Below are 21,121 nucleotides of genomic sequence, written 5' to 3'. Positions count from 1 at the left end.
CTGATGTACTGGTTGAAGTGAGACTGGAGTTGGTGGTGGAGTGGATGAAACACAGTCAGCTACTGTTATGGATGTTTTGAAAATGCCAACTTGTGAGAGGTCAGTTACCACGAAGGTAGGTAAACGCCGTGTACTGTCTTTACCCTCCCCATGAACGGCCCCAGAAAACACAGTCCCAGAAGCACCAGCGTCCTTAAAACTCACCACAGCTGGTCGCACAGGAGTCCCTGAATCCGGCTGTGGGGTGAAGCGTCGGTGGCGCGAATGTTTCCTCCCCACCGCTGATGGCTCCGACAGGCAGGGAAAAACCTCTGGGGGGTCGGGCCGTGAAACCTCCGGTGGGTGAATCTGAGACGGATGCTTTGTGGCGGTCGTAGTCCATTGTTGCTGGGCACAATTGGCTACTTCCCGAGCTTGCACCGCTTCCTGGGCTTTATGCAGCTCAGCGATTAAGTCTGTAAATCCCCGGACCTGGTGGCGATAGGGATTTCCGGCCAGGATTGCCTCAACGGCATTTATCCCCACAACTTTCGCTCGTGCATTGGAGGTGTGGGTTACCCAGTCCACCAGGCGTAGGGCACGTGTGAGGTCGCTCTCCCCGGCCAAGACCGCTGGATCCATCTTGTGGTCGCGTCGTACTGTCACGGCTGCACAGCAGTCGTGTGGTGAATTGAGAAAAGGATCCAAGATGCAGGCACTGACTGGGGTGCGAGTGAAAATTTATTTGCAGAGGTGATAAAGTGACAAAACAGGAAGAGCAGAGCGGGGAGTAAACAAACCTAAACTGGGAAAACTAAAGAACAAAACTTAAACCAGACACTCACGGGAGGAGGAGCGAAATGCACAAAGAGAGATGGCAGAGAGACGCAGAATGAATACCAGGTAACAGAATAATGCAGACTGACATGGAGTTAAACAGACGACGCGACAGAGAGCACAGGAAAACACAGGGCTTAAATACACGGGGAGTAATCAGGGAATGGGCCACAGGAGGGAGACACAGCTGGGAGCAATAAGGCTAACGAGACAGGGGAGAGGTAAAACTGAACACACTGACATGAGACATGAACTTTCAGAATAAAACAGGAAACTAACAGACACAGAGAACCAGACCGGACACTGAACTTGACAGGCAGACTCATGAGCAGACACAATAACACCATGGACAGACAGAGGGAACACAGAGAAGTGGAAGCAGGCAGGCAAAGAACAGAAACCTAACAAATGGCAAAATCACAACAGAATACACACTCTGAATGAACAAAAGCATAAGGAACACAAAACACTGAGTCCTCAGACTCAGGACCATGACAGCCACTTTACATGCTTGAGAAGTCTGATTAAAGGAAAAATATATAGTTGAATACAGTTGACAGCTTTAATAGAAAACTGATCACCAAGGTAACAATTCTATTTTTCCAATGACTTAATCCGTCTATCCTTTCAGCAATACTCAGAGACCATGGGTAATGTTGACTATCCCCATTCTCTTACTTTACTTTTACACAGTTTAACAATGTATTGTGTTGCAGTGTGCAGACTAAGAGGTTTGTTGTTTTGTCTATAAATTTGTTATCCATATTCTGCAGCGTTCATTGTCTTTTTCACCGAGCTGCAAACTGATAATTGGGTTTGTAAGAAGACTAAGACCCCAGTTAAACAGTCCCTGTCTTCTCTGATTAAAGTCTGGATCTTTATGGGCCGATCTGTGGCCAGGAAACTGAGGCGGGCCTGTTTAGGTCAGACCAAGACAGAGACAACTGGAGCTTGATGGACAGCTTGTTTCTGTCACCAGTATTGACTCTCAGGCAGAGTCAGCATTACTTTGGTCATTCCAGTGCAAAATAACACCTAGGTGAGCACAATGCCTGGAGTAACAAACCCTCATTTGCAGGAGCACAGCATGTGTGGGTCAAAAAAAAATAAGATCTATGTATAAACAGCTCATACTTGCTTCCACATGTTAACTATTGTTTTGGGGTAGACTATTGTTTTTGGTTGGGGAGTTTGGTTTGTGTGGTGTGCACACCACACAAACCAAAAACAATAGTCTACCCCAATTGATATATAATTCTTCTGAGCTTGAAGGGTCATTAAAAGCATGAGTAGTACCAAGTGTGCCATAAAGAGCGAGGGAAAAAGAGACAAATACAGCTTTCAGACCTTTGGGAAACTCATTATTCTGGGAAATGCAGGCTTCACATTGAATAATTATAGGATTTTGGGGAACGCTGGGAATGACACCCAGACATTGGGGGGGAAAAATCAATTGTATTGTTGCTTCATACAGTATCTCTTGAGGGCTAATCAAGCCCTCAGAACTGATTCTTACCCGAAACTATTCAAGGTTGTGGAGTCAAATTCTTCTTTCTGTAACCCAATGAAAACAATAGAGTTTTCCCATCGGAAAGAGAATGCCCCACAAACAATTCATTAGAAGAGTAGCCCAAGCTTTTCTTTCTTTGTCTCAAACTTTATCTTCCAAAATTTCTGTTTTGGACTGGTTTGGAAAACCCAGTTCAGGGATGGTGATTTGTTAATTTGAGAGCAGCCATGGAAGTGTGTGCTCAATCTCTTCATCTCCAGCCAAGAAGATAAATATCCCAAACCTCTGAGTCAGAAAACAATCACCTATCATGTGGCTTTATCTGCAAATTAATCTTCTGTACCGCTACATTTCATCTTTAACCTCAATTCCCTTCAGCTTGTCAGCAGCCAGTGATCAAAGCTGAAAGTGCAGGAAAATATATTTTTCAATTAAACCATTTTTGAGTTAATTGTCTTCGGGCAAAATCAATTATTCAAAATAAAACAATAAATAAATAGGTAAGTAAAAAGATTAATTTTTCAGCACCATTTTCCATTTAGAGAAACAGATGCATAAACAAGAAAATTTTGCTCAGGGTAAATAATGAATGGAATGTTAATTTCATGCAAGCAACTACACTAATATTATCCTTACAAACTTGCAGCAATGAGTTATTTACTCTTTTTCATTATTCTTTTTGAACACAAATAAAGAAGGCATTATTTATTGATGGATTTACCGTCCAAATTCAGTACTGCTGGATGTTCCATTAGTTTGTGTGAGACAGAAAAAAATGGAGCTAAAATGACAGTGTCTGTTTTGTGAGCTTGATTTTCCCCATGACCTAATTGATAATCTTTTTATAATCTTTCAGGCTTCCCTTTGAGCTGCTGGCAGAGAGGCGAGCGCAGTCTTTCAAAAAGGCTAGCTTACCTTCATTGTGTCAGTCAGATGTCTTTGAGCCCACACTTGAGAGGTAATATTGAGTTTACCGCCATCAATAATTGACCGAAGGACCCAGAGGAATACGTGATTGACCGGATGTGTTATCCTGACTCTGATCTATGCCAAAATCCTCCACAGACCAAATCATACAAACACACAGGTACTAGTGTATGTGGATAGGGTCATACAAAACGGACACACAAGCAAAAACATGGAGTCAACCAATTTCAACTTAGTCACTCACTGACTGACTGTACTCTAAGCAGAACAGAGAACATAATTACAAATCTTATTTGTAATTATGTACAAGACAGAAAAATGATTGATAATAATAACACAGAAAAAATATTTGTTGTGCACTTACAAAACTGATTTAAGGATCAAATTAACGACTGAAATTCATTTACCCTACTGTCTAACATTCATTTTTTAAACAACATTTAAACAATGGCTTTGTGGGCGTGGTTTATCCAGTCAAAGATGAATGGTGGAACATATCACTAGCAATGCATAAGTGCTCTCACCTTGACCTACAAGGTATACTTTGAATGTCTGAGACACTGGCTGTATTTTGAATAGACTATTTTATTATCATTTTCATACTCATTTGCATGTAAGGAAGGTCACCACTTGTACGAGGCCAAGCACCACTTTTACATGTTATTGATCTAAAGTTTAGTGTAGTTTAATGGCCGCATTTACCAATGCCTTTAATGCAACACTGCCGTAAAAGAATGTACCATTTTTATCATTTTTATTCTGCATACTCATAAAATGTGCATCGTATATTTTCAAGGGGTGTTTAGAAAGCTGATCTTATTTTCCCTGCCTATTTCCATCAGAGATGTTCAACAGCCATTGTGTGGGTCTGCATTGAAGTAATGCTCTCCTGTTAATTGTGGGAGTGTAGTAGTTTAGTGTCATCTATTTAAACGGTCATGATCAGTTGTTATCACTCCCATAGATATTGCTAATAGGTACTTTTCTACTGGTAGGTTGCGACAGGGGTATTTAATAGTGGAAATCTTGCATAATGTTGATGGTGGCAGCACATAAATGAGATGATATACGAGACACAGTGCCCTATAGTTGATTAGTTAAGTAGGTATAGTTGATACACTGGCTTTACGACACCAGTTTTACACCTAAATTATCACAATGTGTAATACAGAGCTTCTGGTCAATGAGCAGGTAAAGGACAGCACCTATGCTATCCATATTAATGTGGTATTGAGCCATTTAAAGGGTTGATGACATTCAAATCCAGTTTGGGAGAACCCAGATGCTCAGTCTGAAGGAACAGAGATCCATAGACAATTAATCAATGAGATGCATAATTCATACAAGTTAACACAATGGCACGTTTAACCAACGAGCAGACACAATTTTCTTACATGACCTTCATAAATGTATTTTGATTAACTTTTCTTGTAGAATTTAAAAAATGTGAACAATCCACCAGGACACAACAGCAGTCAAGTTAAAATATTCTCACTATCAAAATGGTAAAATCATTATTTTGAATAGACTGTGCATACCTGTGCTGACACTATAACAAGTGTACTTATGTGGAGTGGTTTTTCAATTAACACATTTTTATTGAGTGAAATGATTCAATTCTGAGAACGGCCTAATTATGCATAAAATATATGCAAGTTATTAGATTGTTACTGTAGCCCATGCTGCCCCGTCAAGTCACATACTCCTATCAAAATCGTTTGAAGCTTTGTAAGATCACAAAAGACGCAGGGATAAGTAGTAGGATTTAAGAGTGTAATAACGGACTGAAACAGAAGATGGCAGCACTGCATGTACAAGGATGCCAGCTGCCGTTAAACCACGAAGAAGAAGTAGCTCTGTCCCAGAATCAGTGTTGCCAACTTAGCGACTTTGTCGCTATATTTAGCGAGTTTTCAAAAAAGACGTGAAAGCGCGTGTCACTTTTATTCTTAACAAGCAGCGGGTGCTGTAACGCAGTCAGTTCTTCTTTTACTCTTTTACTCTTATGTTGTTTTGTGGATCACAAGGTTTAAAACTACTTATAAACACACACACAAAGTAACTCCACCAGAGTGCCTATTTCGGGTCACTTTTGCCGGTCCAAGCCCGGATAAAGGAGCAGGGTTGGAATTGTGACATTAAAAAAAAACAATAATTGCTAAAAGAAATTTAATTTGTAGTTCTAAATAAACTCTAAATGCATTTAGGATGTTTTTTACTCACTTTATGTCTCTTCCACGATGTTATTTCTCTCTCCAACAACATAGGTTACAATTAGATTAGCATGACCAATTATGCAAATTAGGCGATGACGTCATTTAGCGACTTCTAGCGACTTTTAGGACAACCAATAGCGATTTTCCTTACTGAGGAGTTGGCAACACTGCCCAGAATCCATAGCGCAGCCCAGCTCAGTTTCCAACAATGGCGGCAGCTACTTAGTTTTAATATTGCTCTTATTATTCTTTCTGGGTCACAAAATAAACGTTTAACATATTTTCAGGCGAGAATGTAGCTGTGGAAACCTCAAATATCTGCTCAGTTTATCAAGACACCACATATTTTCAAAAGCGCTCCGACGTTTTCGGAGACGTCTGTTACCCACTAGCTCGATAGCGAGCCGGGGGCAAGGCTTACTAGACCCGGTGAGAACACCGGACTCCCAGCAAATCGTTTTCAAACCCACTGCCGTCTTTCGCTACTCAGGTTAAACATATATAAGTCACTTAGATAACTTAAAAATGTTATTGTTTGGCCTTTTTTAGTATTTTATTTGTTCCTGAGTAAATCGGTTTGGCTGAGATTAAAGTTATAGTTTTTACACAGCTGAATAAACATCAAGCAGACAGCTGATTATCAGAAGTGTGAGATGTTTGAGAATATACTCCGGTGTAGCAAGGAGTTTATTAAACTTCACCAACACAATCTGCAAATTTCATTAAAATGTAATAAACTATCATCTTGTCTTTATTTTTAGTTAGCACATACCTTAAACACTTAAAGCTGTAAGCTAATGATAGTTATATAAGAGCAGATGCTGCTGGTGCAATAAGCTGTAGTTTTACGTCCAATGGATGCATGATCTGATTAGTCGACTAATCGCAAAAATAATCGGTGACTAGTCGACTATCAAAATAATCGTTTGTGGCAGCCCTACTCCTCACCTTAGAGACAAATACAAAAAAATAAAAGCAGGAACTGCTTTCCATTGTTAGATTCTTAGCAATTACCTATCTATTACCAGTTTTTGACAACTGCAGAATTAAGTGGTGGATTATTTTCAATTATTATCAAGAAACAATACATTTTCACAGGCTGAACACAGTCTAATAGTCATAATAACTGCAACATAAATTCTCGAATATTGATATTTAGCACCGACAGAACTTAACAAACAACTACACAAAACAATTTAATCATAAAAATTGACTATAAGTCTTCAAATTAAATCAGCCAGTGGCGCCAACCATTAATATTAGCAGTTGTAAACATTGGAGTCTACTCACACACATGCATGAAAACAGCGACACAGAGGCTGTGCATGCACATAAGAAATAGGAGTAAAATACCTGAGCCTCTCTTAGAGACCACCTTTACACTCTTGGACAGGGTGATGTACAGCAGGATCATCAGAGGGCTGGGAGGTCTCATCTTCCCCCCGTCCTCACAGCCTAAAAAGAGCGAAGGAGGGAGAATAGGGATGGCAGGAGAGAGAGAAAGAGCCATCAGTCACTGCCATTACATGAGATCAAGTACCTCTTTGTACTACTAGACAAGAGTAAGTGTCAGTGCAGAGGGATGTTCTGCAAAAACTAAAGAGAGCGTGCACACACACACACTTTTGTGCAAATATTTTCACACCAACTTAAACATACTCACACACTTAAATCAACGTACCAATTTCCACATTCCCCTGGGGGGGGGTCATTCTTGATTTTCTTTCGTGGTTGAAATTCAGACGAGTTATCATTAAAGGGATATATTTTATGAAACACCATTCCATAAGATGCTGACAAATCAATAAAGAAATAATTACATATGTAAGAACGACCAGTTTAATCACCATTTTCATTAAAAACCGAGAGGGTTGGGAGGAGGTGGGAGCTTAAGGCAATTTAAAATGATTACCTTCTGACTCAAAGTGATGTAGGAAATATCCCACCTATACCCCTTATATCGACGCTTATTATATTAATTAATGGAGGTGACTCGCTCTCTACCTCTCATCTTCTCTGAGTAAATGACATAATCTAACATGTAGTAATTACCCCTTAATAGCCAGGTCCTGAAATAGTGCTACAGCTGTTGTATAAATTTAAAAAGAAACTGTTTATTAGCTTAAAGGTTATACTCATGCCAATATTCATCTATGTAATAAATTTTTCGAGACATCAAACAAGAATCACAATTGGGAAGTAAATTAGTTACCATTTAACCTGTTAGCATCACCCAATTTGCCACTGACATGTTTAGGATTAGGATAATCTTAAGACCCCCTTTTTGCATGCCTAAATATGAATGCTTACAGAACTGTGGTAAACATGCAAGGTGCAAAATAGAGTGCATTTGCATGGTCTCGAAATGTGTTTGTTTAGCTTCTGGCTAAAACATAATTTGACTCAAACCCCCAGCAAGCTGCTGCTGACCTGATAGCTATTAGGAGGATGACATTTTGGACAAGAAAGCCTTGTTTAAATTATAATGAAATTATAATTTCCTTAAGATCAACATTGTTTTAGACCAGAAACAAAAGCTTCTAAAGTGTCTCCTATTTCCATTCGTTTTAGGCTTTTTAATGGCATGACATAAGATAAAACATATTGATGAACCGTTAATGAAATGTTACTGAAATATAAAGGAGCTTATGCCTTATTTTAAGTCTAGTGCTAAGTTAGCCAGCTGCTGGCTTCTGCTTCCCTATTACTATGTCTGACTCATGGCAAGAGTGTGAAATCTAATTCCCAAAATGCTCAATTTCTTTCATGTCTAAGATTTTTTATTTTTTTTATTCCTTGCTAGTTCCTTTTTCCTATGTTTTATCCAAAGGTAGACAGAAATCCCTCGTGTTGTTTCTTTTGAAGCACGGATAACAAAGGAGGGGCGAGAGTTAACTCCGTGGTGCAAAGAAACTCTTATATCTACTTGTGTAGGAGTATGTCTTTAGTACCAGATAACCAAAATTCTTTAGGACAGGATGGGAAGATTGAGCAATAGCTCGATAATGTTTCTTTCAATCAAACTGCATAGAAATGAAGAAAACAACACACACAGAACTGACCCAATGAACCTGAAATGAAAAGATAGGCTCTTTGAAGACAAAAAATAAGAGAGACAGAGCCAGGGGGGACCTTGGAATCCACAGCTAGTCACGTGCCCTGCAGATTAGCATAGCTAATGAAAGGGGCCTCTCTCAGCGTGTGTTTACACGACACTCACAGCTCCTACTTTAAAAAAGAGCTCTTTCTCTGCTCCTCAATCACATTCTGCTAGGAAACAACTCTCAGTCAATAAACACCATTATGCCAATAAAATTCCTGTGAAACACCACAGCTGATTTGCTCCTCCTTTTTTTGTTTCTTTAATAGCAATAAGCTGGAGAGAGAATGTGTGTTTTTAGCCTCAGCTCTAACTCCATGATGGTTTATGGTTATGTAATCACCTATCCGAAATATATCCCCAGACTATAGTAGTCTTAATGACTTTATACCTCTTTAAAGATAAACTTATTCCACAACTAATGCAGCGGTACTGTTTAAGTTTAAAACAGCAAGGGAGACGAAGCTAAAAAATAAAAAAGGTAAAAAACTGAAAAGTCAAGGGACCACATGCACAGAGAAAGATTTCAATACTGTCACGGCGTGGTAGTTTATTTACATACTGTACCTTTCTTTTTTCTACTCTATAGTTAGCTTGCTGTCTCTCTTTCGTTTTGTGTCCTCACTGTATTTCTGCGGTCTGCAGTCATGTGATCAGCTTGGTATTCAGTGTTAAAGCATTCTGCTATATCAACTGTCATGGAGGCTAAAATGAGCACCATGTAACCATAAAATGATCAGTTTAACTCTGGTCTCTATTGTCCCATAATTCCTTTTTTTTTTCTTTTTTTTTGTGTCCCGTTTGGATCTTTAGCCATCAGAATTGTTGTCTTAAGGCCAAGAAAGATGCCAAGCGGATTTATTTTACCAAGTGGATCATCATGGCCTTGCCATATTGGTCCATTTGATTGACCTTTATTATAATTATGAATTTATTTTATTTTCAGTTCCTACAAACGGGACAGACATGACTGGGGGATAGGACAGGGAGAAAGAATGAAAGAAAGAGAGGGAGAGAAAGAAAACCAAAGGGGAGAAGAGACGGTGAGAAGGGGGGAAGAAAAAAAAAAAAAAAACAACAAAAAAAAAACACCTGGGTCACCTGTATGGAGAAAAAAAACAGAAGAGAAAGCAAACAACAAAGAGCAACATAATAAAAAAAACGGCACCATCACAATAAACTAGCTAGCAGTAAATATCAGTAGATACTAAGTAATAAACGATATTGTGCAGCACGCAAGATAGACAGTGCACAATGTGCTTTGAGGCAGCAGCCAAGAAAGCTGTAGTCCGCGTCTGTGAATACCCGTGTGTACACCTGTGTGTATACCTGTGTGGATCAGCATGCTTGCATTCCAAAGGTTTCTCCATGTAACGATCTGCTAGGGAGTGTGGGGAGCCACAGCCCCGTCCCCCAGGGTATGAAGCAGGTATGGAGGAGATCAAAACTCCAGACATCCAGAGGCCCCCAGAACACAAGAGACCAAGGAAGACCAACAGAGGGGCAGCCGCGCCACTGTTCTAGTAAGAGCTGAGGAGAGTCCCAGATGAGGGCTCACTCAGCAGCCGCGGAGCAGAAGTCAGGGGGAGTTGCAGTGACGCGCCCGTGAGCTCCGCCGGCAGCCAGCTGTGCCTGAGTGACCGAGCCCCAGGCCGAGAGGCCGGGGGCACCCCACCTCTGAAGTGGCCCGAGCGAGCCCCAGGCTCCAGGCCCTGATAAGCGGCCGCCAAGGAGTGAGCCGGTGTGTACCCGGACGCCCACCCCCAGACACAAAGAACCACCCATAATTCCTGTTAATATTTTTGCTTTAAGCTCTCAATCGTTGGCATCGGGCACAAAAAAGAAAACAAAACCGTAATTAGTTGTAAAAAGTTGATTCACTAAACAAAACGATTGGCAGGCGGGTTTGTGCAGTATAGGGAGGTGCCCCTCCGTTACAGCCTAATTCAACAGAACAATGTTAGTGACCCTGCTCTGAATCCCGGTCGCGTTACGCCTTCACAATCTCAGTTTGGGCCTTGCCAGCCATGACATCACCAGCCTGCTATCCTCACACACAGAGAAGGATTGTGCATTTCACATGCAGCCCCTAACAAACCATACAAACACCCAAAACCCACCTCATTTCCTGTCACCTCTGTTTAACCCAACACAAAAGAGCTAAAAAAGGAACTTAAAAACAAGAACGGTCCACAGGACAGATTCTCAGCGTGCTTTTTAGGACAGACTGAGGACTGAGTGAAACTACACACATTAGACATCCGCATGTAAACTCAGTAAAGCAGCTCTTTGACTACCTTAGTGTAGACTCTATTAAATGTTTTTGCAATCCTCGACGCTTCATTCATCATTTTATGATGCTCAGTGGAAACGTACACCATAACACTTTTATGGTTAGTGTCCCAAAACAAAGAAAGTTTGAGTTTGACTTAAACATACAATGTAAACATTTCTTAGCCTGACCGACTTCTTCTGAATGTATTAAGCTATATAACATCCAGGACAAGAAAAAAGCTCGAAAGGTAATTTCAAAGTGCCCAATAAAAAACGTTTCATGGTTTTAAAAATTAAAAATATATAAAAGTACAGCATGTAAGTGAATCACAATATGTACTATCCGTTTATTCTAATATGACACTGCTCTGTTGCTTGTATAGTTAAGAGCCAAGCTTTTTCTCTGAGGCGTCAGGAGCAGGTGTGTTTGAGGAGGCACACACAGAGGCATGGCGTGAGATCCACGCTTCAGCGATGCATGAAGCATGCACACATCATCACCCACAGTAGCACACATGCCGTTTGCCTGCTGTTTTTTACCAGAAAATGAGGTGCATGGCCCACCACCTTCTGACTCACCCCTGACAAAGTAGCAGAGGAATTTAGTGTCTGTTGCCATTGTTACGGGACTGTATCTTACGGGATAGCAATATCTCCTCCCAAATTCAATTATCACCTCAGGCTATTGGTTGCTAACACACCCCCATTGTTCTGTTCATGTTGTCTATGTGTGTGTGCGTGTGTGCTTCCATCAGACCTGAGTATGTTATTCTCATTTCCAATTTTTTCTTATCTCTCAAGGCAGTGCACACAAATTCACGTAATTACAGGCCAAAAACACCTTGCTGATATAGGATGAAGTTATGCCATCTTAAGAGAGAGAAGGAAAACGCCGCCATCTTGGCATAGAAAGCCATGGGTGATTGATCATGTGATTTAGAGATTTAATCTAATTTGAAGGCAGAGCACACTGTGGTCTTAGGTAAAGTACATCATAAGACGTGACTCTGACCAAATCTTGTTGCGTCCGTGGAGTTATGGAGTTATCCCCGCTGCTTCCCTTTAGCTCTAACTTCTACATTATGTCGTCTACTGTTTCTAATATAACAAAATAGACGGTCCAAGTGAAAATGTGAAACAGATAACATATGTAAAAGTGAACATTTAAAGAGGCAAATTTAACCTAGACTATTTATCCAACAAGGTATGACGTTGATTACGACGAGTTCTTCAAGAAAGAGCACAGGGGTCTCTCATTAGCGGTCTCTGCTAAGTGCAGGTAGGACAATTTATTCTCAGGAATAGATGATGAGTGTATCCCACTGCTGCAAATACAAGGGTTTAATCCTTCACACACACACACACACACACACACACACACACACACACACACACACACACACACACACACACACACACACACACAAACACACACACACAAACAGGCCAAGTGCTTTTTGATCAATATTACATGAGTAATAACTGCGTAATATTAAATGAGATTTCTTATCTGTATACAGATCATAACCCTGATGTTGTGTATGGAAATGTGTGCATACATATATATATATATTAGGGGTGCAACGATACACAAAATTCACGGTTCGGTTCGGTTCAATACTTTGGTGTCACGGTTCGATATTTTTTCGATACAAAAAAAATGTTCATGCCTTTTTAATTTGTCATTTATTAAAATTATAAATATATATTTTAACTCAAAAGTACAGTTTTTAAATTTAACCCTAACCCTTGTGCGTGTTTTTTATTTTGACAGCGAATGCGCACCTGCGGACCACTTATGTGCAGCCCTGGTTATTTAGCTCATCATATCGCAGCCACAGAAATTCTTTTGTCCATGAAACCATAAAGCTGCACTTTCTTTTTGCCTTATAGTCTGATTTGTCATAACTTCTCCGTTTTGTGGTAAGCTTTTCTTTGGCTGTCACTTCTTCACCCTGACCTGTCTTATTTGGCTCAGCAGAACTAAAATATATATCTGTCTGTGAAGGTTCTCAGTCATCCAGGTCATGGTAGTCAAATATATATCCTGCTGCTTTTACACACGCACTCACATAAGCTCAGCGATTCTCTGCGGGATCAACCTCTCACATGTTTAAGCTTGCTGCGGGAGATTTCACTTGTCATGTTTGCATAGTAAGCTAACAATTAATAAGACGATGTCAGAGGAATTGGTGCGCAAATTATCATCACTCACAGATCAGTGCTGTCACTCTCTATACACAGTTCGCACGATTGCAAAGTGAAAGCAAAAAAACAAGCGCAAATTCAAACGCGATTTCAATATGTCACATATTGACAGTGGCTCACCATGCCAATGACATAATTACCCAGCTACATTTCTGAAAGAATGCAAAAGCATTGACATATATTTTTCCTTCCTACAATAGCCCGACGGGCAGGGAAGAGATAGATTTTGGTAGCCCGTCTGAAAAAAATCGCTAGCTCCGGGATGTCGGGCTAGCGATTTTGCGAGCCCTGTATCTGATTGAGGAATCACTCATCTTTGGAAAAGAGAGTTTATTACAGAGAAATGTCTCTTTCCAAATTAAAAGCTATACTATCCGCTTCTTCCGGGCTATATTCTCAGCAGCATAAGGAGAATCATGTGCTAACAGCTGTCTAAATGACTCGGCTAAAGTTAGTAGCATGCTTGTTGTTTTTGTCTTTGCACTAGGATGATGTCGGCGTAAATGTGCAGTCATATTCGTTGTGTTCCCACTAGTGCTTTCAGGTTAATCTCGTTGAAATGACCTTAACGCCACAACACGGCAAATCTCCGTTAACGAGCTACCGCCGAGTGCCCCGTGCATGGGGCTAGACGGCCAACACATTAACGAGCTAACTGCGCTAACACACTAGTTCACACCCATGTAATTGAGCATTGCATGGCACATCCAACATACTGTTTTACTTTAGTCCATGACTCGCTTACCTTCAGGGTCATACGTCACATGAAAACCAAAATAATTCCAAACGCCAGATCTGAATGAGAGTGGGGGAGGTCCATCTTGCAAGAAGAGCTTAACTTCTGTCTTGCTAGCTTGCCCTGCGCTCTTCCTTCTGACGATGCTGTCTGTGTTGAGCGCTCAGTGGATCTGCGCTCGACAGTGCAGCCTAGGCGGAGTAGTCGAACGCAGATTCACTGAGCGCTCAACACAGACAGCATCGTCAGAAGGAAAGTTGATAAAATAAATTACAAATGTTGTATTGTTCGATACATATGCGTACCGAACCGAAAGCACTGTATCAAACGGTTCAATATCGATACGAATATCGTTGCACCCCTAATATATATGTGGTATTTGTATACCACCATCTATTCTATAAAACTGCATTATTTATGAGCATCAGCAGCCAGTGACTGTAAAATTACCTTTGAAGCTACCCTCTTAGAGATAAATAAACTGACTGACATTACTGATAACAGGAAGCAGGTTCAACACTGAATTCAATTAAATTAAAGAGAAAGTCTAAATTATTTAAAAAATGAACGTGAATTTGTGTGCAAATGCAGCTCTCTAACTTTCATCGTTATTTCTCTTCATCTGTAGATTTAGCTACGCTAACATCAAATGCGACACCAGCAAGCAGAGCAGCCAGATGAAGATGAACAAGACAAGCACAACTGAATGAGTCATAGGTGTTTCTATGTGTCACTGTGTCAAAGAGATTCATGCTGGGATAGCTAGTAAATGGCACAGCATACTGTAACTATGCTTACTGTATGTTTACCTGTTCCTCATGTTGCTCAATGTGGCATCTGCGCGCACATGTGTGTTTGCTCTGCTGTTTGCCAGATGTGTCACAGTGTGAGTCAGGCCCCATGAGCGGCATTGTGCAGTTGTAATGTGAATCACTGCCACGGAATAAAAAATAAGCTCGGTGGTACACTGGGTGAGCTTTCGTTGAAACACATTTGACCGCTTTTGACCATGACCAGCCCTCGTTAATCTCCAGAGGCTGGCCATAGGTGGTTAGAGCTAACGAGCAAGGTGCTGTGAGCTATGCCCTGCCTCAGTCCCAACACGCACCTCTTCACTGAGTGAGATTAATTACCACACGATCCTGAGCCAATCCACACCGCTGCTGTTCTCTGAACTTCGAACATAAACACACGGAGACTGCACATGCACGTAAAAAGCACATTCAAGCACATAAAATGCAGTGCTGTGTATATAATTAATTAGAAGAGCTTCAAGGCAAACTAAAGCCGTTTGCTCATGATCGGTCAAGAGTAAAGGCCGTGGGTTGTTGAGGTCTGACTTCACGCACATTCCACCAGCAGAGAAGCATTTTCCTGCAGTTGTTGATTGCTTTCAGCCAGGTCTCCCATGCCCAGGCCATTGTCAGCTGTCCAAGGATGACTGGCCACAGAGACGCCCTTATGCTTCTAGTCAATGCTGCCTTTGATGGAGAGCAGGGGCCAACGCTCTCCTCACCCATTTAGTGTACACACCCCACTGGGGCTGCTGGACCACAACTGACACGCAGGTAGAATAAAAACACTGGAGAATGCAAGCACACCACTTCCACAGAATGGTAAACAAACTGGGGTGTGCACACAAACATAGAACATTTTAAATATGGATGAATGTTGTGCCTTATATTTTGATGTGATATTTGACAAGTTTCATCTAAAGCACTTTTTACTCTGCACCATAGACTGGCAATCTGTCCAGGTTGTGGATGGATGGGTGGCTATTATATTATTCTGATTTGCTATTGCGCTAATTGCTACATTGCAAGAACAAGCTCAAATGTGCACAGTTTGTTCTGGCATCAGTGAAGATTCAGCGCAGTTCAGTGAACTCTGTAGGCGTTATGTTATATTTAACATATTCTTTCCTCATTGCAAACATGGGTTTTTTTTAGTTTATAATAGTAAATATGCATGCTGAAATGTAAAGCAATTATCAGTAACTCTTTCAAAACAGTACACTGTTAAATCTATTTTACAAATTAAAAAAAAGCAACAAATGGTGACTTAATGCCAATGAGGCATGTCATGTTTAATCTATATAAATGCATATCTGTATACAACAATGGAGAATTTGTAGCCAGGGGACAAGATATTTGATATATCATGTTTGGTTTCTATTTACAGTCTTCTTATAGTCCAAGTTTTACAAACCAGTTGCTGCATGGTTAGCTGCATGTGGTTAGCGAAGAGCCAAGGGCAGAATGAATTTGCCAAAGTGCAACTATTAACTGTACTCAAAAAAGAATTAAGGTTTTTCTTTCTTCTTTTTTTTCATTTTAATTAGCTTTTAAGAATTTTTTTCCGTTGATAAAAAAAAAAGTGACTGGGGCACAGAGGAGAAGGTCTTGGCCCGGCTACCCCAGAGGCATAGTCAGCAGATTAGCTGATATGTTCCCAGGTTGCAAAAGATCTAAAACACAATAGGACACTAACCTGGTAACTGGCCGGCTTAAAAGGGACTTTTAACTGGAATAAGATCCCTCTAGTCCGCATGTAAGGAATTAATAAAGTTCTTCATATTATTATTATTATTATTATTGTATAATCAACACAAAAATATACAGTTATTATATACACATTGTAATTTACACATCAATTTCTCATGATACCTGAGTCATGTAGCCAGGCAACAGCAATAGATTCTAGTCAAGTACCTGCTAAATTGTATCCTCTCATCAACTTAAGTGAATAAAAATATCCCCAAATGGTTATTGATTTGCTTAAATTGATTCTGATTTTTTTAGGCATGGAGCATAATATCCTTCATCTGCCAAACTGCAGTCTGATATTGACATCTGAAGTTAGAGGACATCCAAGTATATCTTAAAGTGTCAACACACTTGCCTAAAAGTGCGACAACTCAAACAAAACACTTTCTCCTCTAGGTAAAAGACTTTGAGAATTATGAGAGAGAGACAGTCATAGAAAATTTTCTCAAATTCAGGTTTTTTTCTCTGTTTCTCAGTGTGAAAAACAAAAGTGTGAAGGAAAACATGCAAGTTGGGACTCTATTACACAATCCAGGCATGTATAGTAATGATGGTTCAGTTCCAAATAAGCGAGGTGCTGCTTTTGTGCATGCTGGTTCACTGTCATGAACTATGGGGACAATTAATGGAAGTGAGGGATTGTTAATTCCACCTGTGCTCTCTTGACTGTGACAAGATAAAACGTCTGTCATGAAAAAGGTTTGCCACAGAAGCTTTCAGGGAAACTTTCAAACCGAGATAGAAAATGAGGACTTTGATTGGATCTGCACGCTTCAGCTGCCTGACAGACATGCAGCTGCTGTACAGGAGCGCAGCGTGCCCGATGAGGAATCAGCAGCCACTGCAGTAGAAACACATCACCATATGTTGCAATTCCACAAAAACTAAGGCAGCGCTGGAAAGGTAAAAAGGTAGCTTGCAGCGCGGGAAAAAAGACTATACATTTGCTATATTCCCATCCTATCTTGCTTTTGATTGTGACATGGGGTGTAGAGAGGCATTGCAGTCGTTTAAAAAGACTGTATATGTCTATTTTTTTCCCTTTAAAACAAAGCTCCTTGAGGAAAGGAAATGCTGGCCTGAGCGGTTTTCACCTGGAATGTGCATTTACGATTTGGTATCCATGACAGTCTGTCCTATTGTCTGGAGAAGCCATCGTAGTAGCAATGGAGCCTAAACGAGGCCAATAATGGTTCTCTGCTCGGTCCCCAGAGTCCTGCCTGTTTAAAAATCGATTCTCTGCTTGACTAAGGACAGGCTGGGAATAGAGAGAACTAAAAGAAATGGAGAGGAAAGTGGAAGAAATAAGGAAGCGGGGGTTGAGAAGAATTACAACAGACAAGAAAGATACCTCCAATGAAAAATCCAACTGTAAGTTGCATAATCAATTGTATTTGGATCAGAGCATCATAAATTATAACAAGCATGCTGTTGCGAAAAACATTTCAAGAAACATCTAGCCGTGGTTGTTTTCCAGCATGCTCGTGTGTTTATCCTGCTATTTAAAAGTAATATCAAACACTTTTTATTAGAAGAACATCTTTTATGTGTACGTATGCAAGGTCTTCACAGCTGCATAAACATACACTTCATCTCATCATCTCCGTATAGTCCAGTGCACGGTTCAGTATTTTAACTGAAGTATAACTGAAGTAAAATGTGCATATCTAGTCTAGAAACCTTATTTTGTTTTAAATCTGTCAAAGTATTTTGAAACGTTTCCAGTTCGTTCTCTATGGAAGCCCTTTTCCGCCACAAAAAAGTATCGAAAACAAGTATCCATAACTCAAAATTTTGAGTTATTTTCTTGAAATTTCGAGAAACAAAACCTGAAATTTCGAGTTACTTTTCTCAAAATTTCAAGTTAATAACTCAAAATTTTGAGTTAGCTCTGCCAATCAGTAATCTACCTGAATTAGGTCACTTTCTTGTTACCCGGAAGCATATGGCGCAGAGTAACGCGCAGTCAAAACCTGATCGCAACAAATTGGCACTTTCGCGAGTACGTTTGCTGATAGTAACGCCATGTGATTCAGCTAATAACACATGGATTTCATCATTTTTGAAAATACTCAGCAATCTGTGCATTCATGACTGGATGTAATACCGGCTGGCTGTAGCATTTGTACCTGAGGGCTTCAGCTTCCAGGTAACAAGGAAATGACGTCATTCACGTAGATTACTGAAATGGCAGCGCTAACTCAAAATTTCGAGTTACTTTTCTCAAAATTTGGAGTTAATAAGTCGAAATTTGGAGTTAATAAGTCGAAATTTTGAGGAAAAAAGTTTAAATTTCGAGAAAATAACTCAAAATTTCGAGTTACGATCCTTTTTTTTGTGGCTTCCATAGTTCTCTGAATGGCATCTTGCCTTGATTTATATGCTTACTGGCCACTTTTTTAGATACACTGCTCATTAATGCAAAATCAGTCACATTGCAGGAACTCAAAGCAAAATTATAATAGAAACTGTTGATCAACTGAGGTTTTTTCCACACAAAATCTCAGAGGAATGGTTCCAGCAATTTATTGACGTGGGAAGTAACAAAGTACAGATGCTTCATTACTGATATCTGTACTTTACTTGAGTATTTTTTTCTGACAACTTTTACTTGCTTTTACTGCACTTTAAAAAAATATCTGTACTTTCTATTCCTTATATTTTCAAAACAGGCTCATTACTTTTGGTTTAGGGCATTTGAAGGGTTATTATTTCACTTCACTGCGAGCCTTCAAACGTCAAACCAATTTGAGCCTAAACAGTAACACCTGAAAGGCAGTCCTGTTCATGTATTAATCACCAGGGGATGACACATAACAACAGATGAAAGAGACAAAACTCTGTCTAAAAGTCAGGGTTTAAAGTGGGCCGATGTTTCAACTTATTTATTATTATTTTTATTCACAACATCGGACCGACTGCAGCTGTCCATAAGTTACGGTTACGGTACTTCAGCATTTAGCTAGCCCTACTGAAGAGGAGCAAACATAAAGTGAGTAACATTTTTTAAGTAAGTCATTTGCAACATTTCTATCAGCTCAAAAAACATCAGACGGCAGTGTGTTGCTAGCTTAAAGGTCCAGCTGCTATATTTCACAGGACGAGAAAAAAACGAGACTTAACTTCACTCCGCAATGGAGAAACAAAGACCAAGAAGGGAGGTCATATTTAAAGGTGAGGACTGCTCAGTGGTATTTGATAAACTGGAAAAGCTTACATGTAATTCCTCTTGCTTTAAAATCAGATATTGGGTCTGTACATGTGACATTTTTTTCATGTTGTGAAACTTGCTGCAAAACAACCTGTTGTAGACTAACTGTGTTATTTAAAGATTGCATGAAAAAGTCTGCAGGTTAGTACTGTGGTTATTCACAGTAAAGGACTGTGTGTGATGGGTGGACAGTGGCTGTGGTTTCATGGTCAGAGTTAGATTACATCAAGTATAGCAGGGATGAATTTGAAGTTAAGCTGATGTTGCTTAGCTTCATTCACTGAATTCCACCTTCATACTAACTTTATAGTGCCTAATATAAAGACAGCATAAACAATGTACTGTCTATCTGTATTGTGTAAATCCACAAAGAGCAGCAGGTCAGCTCATCCTTGCCTGTACATAAAGAAAGTCTACTGGAGAACACCCATTCAGAAGGTTTCAAGTGATAAGCTGCTTCCTCATCTCAACACAACCTTTAAAGAAATGTTTCCACTGATGTGAATGAATTCACGCTTTCAATTATTACAATATCAGCTATCAAAATGAAAATAACTGACTTTCCTCAGTCTAAATGGAACCAGATTGCACACCACAAAAACAAAAAAAGGAACTTACCAAGGTGTGAGTTACCAAAACTACTGGCAGTATGTCACAGTTGAACTTGTCTTGTTTCCTTGACTTTACAGCCTACAAAGAGCCTGAGGTACTGTCAGTTTTGACAGAGAAAGATATATGTGCAGCAGCATTAAGTGAACCAATGACAGCCGTCTGGGTGTTGCAGTAAAATACCTGCAGCCAACCAGACCTAAATACACACACAAAGGAGGTATCACACTGACTAGGGATGGATCAATGGATGGTATATGTTTAATTGAACATGCGCTCCCATTGTTATCTCTTGCTGTACACACCATCACTCTACCTTGTATTACCCCAGCTGTTTTATGTGAGCAATGCCCCATAAGCACATCTCAGTGACCTTCACTCTCTCATCTATAGAATCCCAACATACTCACCTGACTGTCTCCACCTGGCCACAGTGCACTATATGATGCAATGGGACTCTAAAATCAATGTTTTGGATGCTAGACAATATTCAGCTAAACCAAAGTGGACATTGCACTCCTGTATACTTTTTGTTCTTTGTCTGAATGCACACATCCGGCATCCTTTTCTTTTTTCAAGAAAATAAGAGATTAATTACCATTATTTTATGCAAATGGTGCAGTGTTTTCAGATATAGTGATCCACATATCTAATAAAGCATGGAAATGTTTAGATCTGGCTTTAAAAAAAAAAATCTGTTCAGGCTACTGGAAATTCAAGGTTGCCGTTAAAATTTAATATCTAGTATGTGCTCTCTCTAGTGATTCCTGAAGAGTATTTAAAATCCATGTTACAACCACACACACACACACACACACACACACACACACACACACACACAGAGTTAGTAGCATTGATTGTTCTCTGACCACAGCTGTATCCATTCTATAGTGCTGTGCCTCTCTCCAAGAGGGGAAAGGGCCCTGTGGGGAGCACTCCGCTTATCTCAGATGGAATCTTATTACATG

At 40.1% G+C, this 21,121-nt stretch overlaps 1 protein-coding gene across 4 annotated transcripts in view; it reads right to left on the bottom strand.

Annotated features, from left to right (window-relative positions):
• il1rapl1a (interleukin 1 receptor accessory protein-like 1a) overlaps positions 1-21,121 on the bottom strand; it is a 175,555-nt gene that overhangs the window by 144,703 nt on the left and 9,731 nt on the right. For all 4 annotated transcript variants that reach the window (XM_085435744.1, XM_085435745.1, XM_085435746.1 and 1 more), the window contains exon 2: positions 6,823-6,924. In XM_085435744.1, coding sequence (XP_085291870.1) covers positions 6,823-6,904 — 82 coding nt within the window. In that variant the 5' untranslated portion in view covers positions 6,905-6,924. The remainder of the gene's footprint in view (positions 1-6,822; positions 6,925-21,121) is intronic.

This window comes from Copadichromis virginalis, linkage group LG16 (assembly GCF_057382275.1).
Source record: "Copadichromis virginalis isolate Kocher_CV1m ecotype Utaka linkage group LG16, C_Virginalis_male_GT1.1, whole genome shotgun sequence".
NCBI classification, from domain to species: domain Eukaryota; kingdom Metazoa; phylum Chordata; class Actinopteri; order Cichliformes; family Cichlidae; genus Copadichromis; species Copadichromis virginalis.
This window is presented reverse-complemented; position numbering and strand designations above follow the sequence as displayed.